The sequence below is a fragment of the Myotis brandtii genome, unplaced genomic scaffold (genome assembly GCF_000412655.1).
Source record: "Myotis brandtii unplaced genomic scaffold, ASM41265v1 scaffold23, whole genome shotgun sequence".
Taxonomy (NCBI): Eukaryota; Metazoa; Chordata; class Mammalia; order Chiroptera; family Vespertilionidae; genus Myotis; species Myotis brandtii.
This window is the reverse complement of record NW_005358649.1, coordinates 7,097,966-7,107,965: the sequence shown is the minus strand read 5'-3', so window position 1 is coordinate 7,107,965 and position 10,000 is coordinate 7,097,966. Positions and strand designations below refer to the sequence as shown.

At 41.7% G+C, this 10,000-nt stretch overlaps 1 protein-coding gene across 1 annotated transcript in view; it reads right to left on the bottom strand.

The window, feature by feature from the left end:
- ZFHX4 (zinc finger homeobox 4) overlaps positions 1-10,000 on the bottom strand; it is a 184,352-nt gene that overhangs the window by 5,168 nt on the left and 169,184 nt on the right. Inside the window, 1 exon segment of the mRNA XM_005866409.2 lies at positions 8,356-10,000. This exon segment is cut by the window's right edge and continues 22 nt beyond it. Within this exon segment, the coding sequence (XP_005866471.2) occupies positions 8,356-10,000 (1,645 nt within the window).

The following is a 10,000-nucleotide window of genomic DNA, read 5'->3' as shown; positions in this document are numbered from 1 at the left end:
AATAACATCTAGGCCTCAGTTGTATTTCAGCTCCAGGCCCAGATAAGCAACAGGACGAGCTGCATTGAATAATGACCCCCTGCCCTGGTGCCAGCCAATCAATCAGTGGAGAGCACAACTATGAATGGACGCTCTTGGAAAGCTACTGAATAGGCTATTGAGATCTTTCCCTGGGACCTCCCCTGTCATCTCTGCCCTTAAAACCCTGGGATGGAGGATCCAGTACGCTCTCCCTCCAGGATGGGTGCTGGTTCATTATTGATCAAGGGAAGGCTCACCACTGAATGATCAGAACAAGGACTGAGCTGGAGGCCTGATGGGAGAATGAATCAGACAGAGGTGAGTGGAGTTTAAATTATTGCTGCTTAGCTGTAGAGAGAATGATCAGAGATTTAACACAATCATCTTTTGACTATTGGTCAACATCTTACCTCCATGCTAAATGAAGCATTTGGGTGTTTAAAAAATTGTTTTGAAGTGACACCAAAACTGCATGTTTCTATTTCTGTAGCTAGAAAAAAACTTTAGTGTCTTCATTGGTCTTTACCCAGCTCAGAAGGCTTTTCTTAGGCTTAGCTCACAACCCAAGGTGCTCTGAGTCCTCAAAGGTCACCCTCACTGTTATCAGATTCCTGTCAATTAGCTTAGCTTTCTACCAGCTGCTCTGCTTTGCAACCTGCCAAACCCAACTCATCCCTGACCTGCTCTGAAATAAAGCCTATAGTTTTTCCAGTGGTGAGGACAGATGCTAAAAATCTTGTTTAAAGAAAATATATTATTAGAGCTATAGTATAAAAAGAGAAAGAGAAAAAAGAAAACAAATCCTTGAAAGTAACATTGTGTTTTGGGGAGAAACTGATAACAGTATCCATGACTTACAGAAAAATGGCCTGCACCATTGAAATAAATTTAAAATGACTTAAGTTTTGCAGGGTATAGTAAGAATGAATGAGTAAATTTCCTGGTCTTAACCCAATTTAGTATGATAAACTTCTTGATTCCGGGGACTTAGACAAAATTGTGACATAATGGAATTGCTTTTGGGGGCCCAAACCCTCAACTCTCTTGCTTTTACTCCTACACCACTATGCTTGGTATCTTCTACTTGCCTCTGCATAAAATGTTATTTTCAAGAAAAAAACCAAAAATATGAATACATCTATTTCTGAAAAGCCTTCATATATACCAGTACTAGATTGAGGTTTCTTCCCACTATGATATTCTGTGCTATTTTACATTTCACAGAGGATAATGCATTTAGTCAAAGAAATTATCTAATTACAGACTTTCAGGCATGAGTGATTCCAGGTGGAAGAAGCTTTACTAAGGACAACAGAGCCTTCCTTGCATGTTAGAATGACACTATGTTGGTAGCCAGCTTCTTTGCCTCCCCATAAAGCCCACCTTACTTCTAAGTCTAGTACAATGAGACTTCAATAAGTAATTGAACCCCTTTCCACCTGGTGTTTCCCCCATAAATCTAAGGAAATTGTTGGATCACTCATCTTTGAGTCATGAGAATTTAAGAAAAATTTTAAGGAACTAAGAGACTTAAAAAAATAGCAATGGTTGTTGAGTAGACTTTCCCATCAGATAGGGTCTACAGGTTTCTATCAGGAGGTCATACAATGAAGTAAAGGTCATGAAATAGTCTTCTAAAATCCCAACTACTGTAGTCCAAAACTATTAGGGATTTCTAGGAATTCAACATCTCCAGGACTCAGCAGAGTTAAATAATTAGCTATTAAGTAAAAATTTTAGGAAAGAGATGCAGATTCGGGATACTGAACCATGTACATAGGGCCTACTAGCAAAAGCTATGAGCCTGTAAACAGTTGCAGTCAAAAGGTCAGTAGCCAACTGATATAGGAAAACCAGAAACACAAGAGAAAAACGAACAGTGGTCACATTGTGGAATCAGATGCATTCGTTCCCGTTCCCTCACTCCTACTAAGAGATTCAAGTTTACCTACAGATAATCAAGCTACCATAATTTTGTTTGGTTTTCCCCCAAAGTAATGTTTTTGGAAGAAAATGCCTGTCTCACAATGAACTTAGATGTGGTTCCTTTTCCCCGTGATTCTTTGATCTAGGTCTCCTAGAGAGAAAATTTATTTTGGAGGTGAAAAGAAAACTAATTATATACACGGGGCCACAGACAATTGTGATCAAATTACTAAAGACTTACTCTTATCTAGATTTACCACAACTGTGCTAGTAAATTACACTGAAGTATGAGAAAAATGCACAAGCCATGTTCTGCAGTTCCATTTAAGGAAATTGGGTTGGGCAGTATTTCCAAACACTAATGGAACATATAAAAATCAGACACTGCTTAAAACGATAAAGTAAATATGTTAAAAATAGAAAATCAAGTCTCTATTCATCTTGAGTCCCCCCACCCGCCAAAGGAAGCTAACATACTCAAGGATAAAATGTCAATTTAAAACTTTTCTAATTTTTTCCAGGCGTACAGGCTTGTGATATTTTTCACCACTCTCCCTTTTTGCACATGATCGTGATAGAAAAAGACAAATGTGGAAAATTTTTTAAGCAGAAAATAATTCCTTTTCTTTAAAAGCGAAGGCACACGTGATGTGCATTACTCTCGAAAGGGCCGCCTTCGTGATCTTGAAAGAGTAAATAATGTGAAAATTTCTTGGAAGTGAGGCAAGGAAGTTTTGCGAGCATAAAAGCTGGTAAACAGCACTTCTGCCCAAAAAAGAATAAAAAATATGTTTAAACCAGGACACTTAGAGGTTGGAAATACTAAAACTGAACATGTCCATGGCAACGAATGTACACCTTCACAGGTGTAGCCTTTGGAATCAGACTTACTACCTTACAGAACAGCTCATACTTAATGGAGTCCCTTTCTAGTGATTTCCTTAGGGTCAAAACCTTCAAACTTACCTCCAAAGGGATAGAGTATTTTTAAAATGGAGATTTTTCCATAACTAAAATCCCATTAAAATGGGCCCAAGATGAACAGGGCATATTCTCAAAGTTTAGTCATGTAGATAAATTATTGTGAGAAATACAGAAATATTCTACTTATGAAGTAATTTTCCCCTTTTGACTTCACTTCGCTGGTATGTCTATTTCTCCCATATAGCAAAGGAGGTATTTGAGTGATGAGAAAATACAGTAGGAAGATGGAGAAGCACAGCTCCCCTCGCGAGATGCCTAAAATACTCAGCTTTACCCACCACAGGTCAGCTAACCTAAACATAAGTGAACTGGGAAGGATGGGAACTCAGGCTCTCAGATGAGGTCCTGCTGGTAATCTGCTGTGCTATGTTTAAAATCTGTCAAAATAAAAATTAAAAAACGAATTCATGAGAAATTCCAAATTGCAGTGGTATGTTCACAAAATGAACATACCCCCCCCCTTTTTTTTTATAACACTCTCCGATCTGTATTGGTCCAGGATTTAATGAAGCAATAGGTACACCTAGCACCGAGGTCCTTGGTGTCAGATGCGTAAGGATACTGCTCACTGCAGAGGACCTGCCTGCACAGCCTCCCACAACTCGGGGAGTTATGAACAGGGCCCACGTGTCAGGAGAGGAGACACACTGTATTTATGTATGTCATAAACATCTCCTCTCTCTACCCTTACCACTTTCTCTCATATAGGACTGTCAGCCAAGGACTGACTGTCCAAAGGCCTTCTGATCCCGTAGAGAGGAAAGCAAGATGCTTTGACCACTATTTAGAGGGGTGACTACACAGGCATCAATGACCACAGACACTTGGAGTGTTCTTAGTGCCTGTAAAGTACCAAATGTTCCTCTACCCAATATTTTATTTAATATTTTAAATTTCATATTACTGTTTAGTTTTTCACATTATACTTTATGTGGGGAAACTCTTTTATATAACCGATCACAAGCATTTTTCCACATAAAACCTTTTTTTATGTGTCAATTAATAATCACAGTGACATATAAAGTAGGAACAGAAACTGATAGTCATGCAAAAATAGCCATTGCATTATTCTTATAAACAATTCTGACAAACGTACAAACAAAACATGTAGTTGTAGCTGATATTTCAGGCCCCAAGAATATCTAGATAATGAAGCCCAAAGTCTAATGGGGGGGGCGGGAAGCACACGGTGACAGTTCAAGGAAGGGGCAGTGTTCTCTATGTACAGACCCTGCCTGCTTCCCAAATGCCAACAGGTCGCTCAGGACAGGGAGCCAGGTGAGCTGGCCGCAGCCCACGGGCCACGTGGTGTCACTCTTTCACGTTTCCCAAGGTAAAAGTTAAAACAGGAATATCTTCTAAGATCCCATGGCATGTTTTGTTTTTATAAGAAAAGGTGAGGACGGCTTCACAGGGGGAATTTTACCAAAGAAGAACTAACACCTATCCTCCTGAAACTATTCCAAAAAAATCCATGAGGAAGGAACACTTCCAATCTCTTTGTATGAGGCCAGCATTATCCTAATTCCCAAACCAGGTAGACACCACAAAGAAAGAGAATTACAGGCCAATATTCCTGATGAACATAGATGCTAAAATCCTCAACAAAGTATTAGCAAATAAGATACAGAAATATATTTAAGAGATCATACACCATGGCCAAGTGGGATTCATCTCGGGGATGCAAGGCTGGTACAATATTCGCAAATCAGTAAATGTGATACATCACATAAACAAATTGAAAGACAAAAATAACATGATCATGTTAATAGACGCAGAAAAAGCATTCAAAAAAAATCCAACACCCATTTTTGATAAAAACTCTCAGCAAAGTGGAATGGAGGGATCATACCTCAACATAATAAAGGCCATATATGACAAACCTACAGCCAACATCATACTCAATGGACAAAAACTAAAATCATGTCCCCTAAGAACAGGAAAAAGACAGGGATGTTCACTTTCACCACTCCTGTTCGACACAGTACTGGAAGTCCTAGCCACAGCGATCAGACAAGAAGAAAACGTAAAAGGCATCCAAATTGGAAAGGAGGAAGTAACACTCATTATTCGCAGATGACATGATATTGTACATAGAAAATCCTAACTCCACAAAAAAAACTACTAGATTTTTTAATAAAAAAATTCAGCAATGTAGCAGGATACAAAATGAACACCCAGAAACTGATGGCATTTTTATACACTAATAGTGAATTCTCAGAAAGAGAAACTAAACAAAACCATTTACCATAGCAACCAAAAAATTAAGTTACCTAGGAATAAACTTAACCAAGGAGGTAAAAGACTTTTACTTGGAAAACAACAGGTCGTTGAAAAAAGAGATAGAGGAAGATATAAATAAGTGTTCCTGGATTGGTAGAATTAACATCATTAAAACATCCATACTACCCCATAGCAATCTACAGACTCAGTGCAAACCCTGTTAAAATACCAATGGCATATTTCACAGATCTAGAACAAATACTCCAAAAATTTATATGGAACCAAAAAAGACCCCCCGAATAGCTGCAGCAGTCTTGAAAAAGAAGAAAAAATTGGAGGAATCACAATACCAGATATCAAATTATACTACAAAACCATTATGATCAAAACAGCCTGGTACTGGCACAAGAGCAGACATACGGATCAATGGAACCGAACAGAGACCCCAGAAATCAACCCAAACCACTATGCTCAATTAATATTTGACAAAGGAGGCAAGAGCATACAATGGGGTTAATACAGTCTCTTCAATAAATTGGACAGATACATGCAAAAAAAATGAAGCTAGACCACCGACTTACACCATAAACAAAAATAAACCCAAAATGGATAAGACTTAAATGTAAAAAGTGAAACTTGATCCTAGGAGAAACCATAGGCAGCAAAATCTCAGGCATCTCCCGTAGCAATATCTTTGCAGATACATCTCCTAGGGCAGCGGTTCTCAACCTGTGGGTTGCGACCCCTTTGGGGGGTCGCACGACCCTTTCCCAAGGGTCGCCAAAGACCATCGGAAAACACATATATAATTACATATTGTTTTTGTGATTAATCACTATGCTTTAATTATGTTCAATTTGTAACAATGAAATTGGGGGTCACCACAACATGAGGAACTGTATTCAAGGGTTGCGGCATTAGGAAGGTTGAGAACCACTGTCCTTGGGCAAAGGAAACTAAGGAGAAAACAAATGGGACCACATCAAAGTAAAAGGCTTCCACACAGCAAAAGAAACCATCAACAAAATAAAAAGGAAGCCCACTGTGCAGCAGAACTATTTGGCAATGATGCATCTGATAAAGGGTTAATAGCCAAACTAGGAACTCACACAACTTAACAAAAGGAAAAGCCAATTAAAAAATGGGCAAAGGACTTAAATAGACTCTTCTCCAAAGTGGACATAGAGATGGCCAAGAGACATATGAAAAATAATGCTTAAAATCACTGATCATCAGAGAGATGTAAATTAAAATGACAATGGGTTATTGCCTCACATCTGTCAGAATGGCTACCATCAACAAATCACAAGTGCTGGCGAGGATGTGGAGACAAGGGACCCCTATTACACTGCTGGTGGGAATGCAGACTGGTGCAGCCATTATGGAAAACAGCATGGAATTTCCTCAAAAAATTAGATATGAAAACACAAATCAGAAAAAAATGTATGCACCTCTATGTTCATAGCAGCACAATTTATAATAGCTAAGATCTGGAAACAGCCCAAGTGCCCATCAGCAATTGAGTGGATTAAAAAGCTGTGGTACATTTACACCACGGAATACTATGCAGCAGTAAAAAAGAAGGATCTCTTACCCTTTGAGACAGCATGGAGGGACCTGGAGAGTATTATGCTAAGTGAAATAAGCCAGTCAGAGATACTTGTTGACAAGTATCACATGATCTCACTCATATGTGGAATCTAATGAGCAAAACAAACTGTTGAACAAAATAGATCCAGAGACATGGAAGCATGGAACAGACGGTCGAACATCAGAGGGAAGGGATGTGGGGAGAGGGAGGGAGAAGACGAACCAAAGAATGTGTATGCATATATGCATAACCCATGGTCACAGACAATAGGGTGGTAGAGGCCTGGGGGAGGGGGGAGGGCTATAAGGGGTCAATGGGAGAAAATAAGGGAACATATGTAATACTTTCAACAATAAAGATTTAATTTAAAAAAAGGTGAGACTGAAAAGTTTGACATTTGCGTAAAAGTCCAATTTGTGTAAATAAAAAAGCTAGCCTATGTGTTTTCGAACCTTTCTAGAAATATGTAATTAGTTAATTCTAGATAAGTTTATAATGTCAAAATCCCCTTTCAAAAAGAAAAAAAATCACTGTTAATTTGAAAAATAAAACTTACTTTAAAGAAGAAATTATAAGAGAACCATTTTTTCTATTTTGGATAATATATAACTTTTATATAACATATAAAACATTTAACATTTGTTATATATTTGGCTATGTCCTTGCCTACCTTATTGTATTCAACTGTTTTAACCTAATAGAACCGCATACCTTTACTCATTCATGAAATGTTCTGAACCTGCACAAATTACATTACTCTTGATGAGCACCGAATTGGATTCATCTTCTGGGGTTGCCTCAGAAAGCTTTATAATTTTGTTTGACTTAATTATATGGCTGGGGTGGAGAGAGGGGCAGGAGGGCATGGGGTAATATTAATATACCTCTAAGGTTGCACATTACTTTAAATAATAAGCAACAATGGCTGCTACAAAAATCAAAATCTTATTGTCCAAAGTCTTTACAATCAAATTAAAAATTGTCCCAGAAGTCATATTGTTAGTAGTTAAACTAAATATAAGCTTTATTGACTGTTAGGTGTATTGTGGGTGAATTCCTATGGCTAGAGGCCCTTAACTTTTGAACTTCCAGGCACTTAAGTGGGAGAAAACAAAACAAAACAACAAATAAGAAAGCCTCCCTTGGAAAGAATATAAATTAAGATACCAATAAATGGATTAGTTAATGCTTCACTTTCTTAGTACGTTCACCAAACAATATGCCACATGTCTGTGCTTAAATGCCATTTGAAAACAGTATTGAAATGATTCTACAAAAGGAACATTTCTAAGACGTAAAGATATAATGATATAAATAATGAATATATTTCTAAGACTAGCTATGACCTAGCTAGTCTTTTCTTTTTTTTTTTTTTTTTAACCTAGCTAGTCTTTATTTTTCTACATAAGTTCAGGTAGACTTACTTCCCGGTTATTAATTTTAGCCAATAAAATATATATTTTAAATTATTTAATGGCTTCACACTGAAATGAACAGATTCAAATGTACCCTGTTCTTAGTTATTCGGCATCAGCTGCCTAACATTACTAATTCATTAGACTGCCCTGGAAGTGACTTACTGTTTGAATTCTCCCCTGGAAGTGACTTACTGTTTGAATTCTGTGGGAACCCGGGCAAGGAGGATGGACCGTTCATTCCGGGGAGAAGGACCGGAGGAAGCCCAGGGAGTCCCGGGTAGGCAGCCGGGAGGCCGATGCCGTGGAGGGGGCCGCTGTCCACCATGCTGGGCTGCTGCACCGCCAAGCCCAGCACATCTGACGCTTTCTTGATCCGGTCCAGTTCCTGCTGCGCCATCAGCTGCCGAACGGTGGTTGGAGCCAAGTAATCCTTCTCCCGGTCCAGCTGGCTCCCCACGGTCTCCCTCACTTTCGCGATGTGCTGTTTGGAGAAGATGTGATCTCTGATGGACAAGCGGGCGGAATACTTCACCGCGCACAGCGTGCACTCTGGCTTGGTGCCTTCGGCCCCGCTCTGATTGATCATGAACGGCTTCCCGATGTTGATTTTAAATTTCTTCTCCTTGGCCCGTGCGTTCTGGAACCACACCTGGACCACGCGCTTGGGCAGGCCGATCTCGTTGCCCAGCATCTCGCACTCCTGCATTGTGGGCGTGCGGTAGTCCCCGAAGCACGCCTTGAGGACCTTGAGCTGCAGGTTGCTCATCTGAGTCCGGAAACGCTTGTGCCCCGGGCGGTCGTTGTTTTTGGATTTGAAAGGGTTGCTGGACCCAAAAGGATTTGGGGAACTCGGGTCGGCGATGCTGGACGTCTCACTGCGGTCGGCGTTGTCATCGGGGTCATCCGTGATATAAAAGCTTTGGTCATGGTCACCGTCTTTGTCGTTGAAATGCATGGAGGGGCTGGTGAGGGAGAAGAGGAATTTCTCCTCGCAGACCTCTGCGGTGGGTGTGGTCGCTGTTTTTGGCAAAGCGTCAAGAGTTTTGGGCTCTTTCGGCGACAGAGCCGGCTTCCCGTCTCCAGAACCGCCCAGGGTGCTTTCCACCTCGGCGTTGCCCTCGTCGCCTGTGGTGGCGTCGCTGATGGCCGTGTTGATGGACGACGTCTCATCGAAATCGGTTTTGCTCTGGTCGTACCCGGCTTCGGCGGGAGGGGCGCCCAGGTTCTCCCCGTCCTCGGGGCCCTCCGCTTTGAAGGAAGAAGGGCTGAGCAGGTTCTTGGGGGACAGCTCGGCCGTCTTGCTCACGGGCGTGGACACGGTCGAAGCCAACTCATTCTCGCTCGAGAGGTCGATTTTAGTGAGCGGCAAAGACGGGTAGTCAAAGTAGATGTATTTCTGGGGGCTCTCCCCCCCCTCGTCCGCCGCTATCAGAGGGCTGGGGGGCAGGCTGTACCCCGCCTGCTTCCCCTCGTTCCAGTGCCGAGAGCGGATGTGGCTCTCCAGGGCCGACTTGGCCTTGAACAGGGCGCGGCAGAAGGGGCACCGCTTGTGCGACTGGGCCGGCCCCACGGCCCGGAACTGGCCTTTCCGCTCCCGGGCGCGTGTGTTCTGGAACCAGACCTGCACCACGCGTTTCTTCAGCCCCACCTCCCGCGCGATGTGATCCAGCATTTTGCGGGTGGGGTTGGAGTCCAGCAGGTACTTCTCGTAGAGGATCTCCAGCTGCTCGGGGGTGATGGTGGTCCGCAGGCGCTTGTCGCGGTGCTGGTCCTCGCCGCTGTGGCCGCCCTCCTTCTCGCTGCAGTTCTGGTCCTCCTTGTCCTCCAGCTTCCGCTT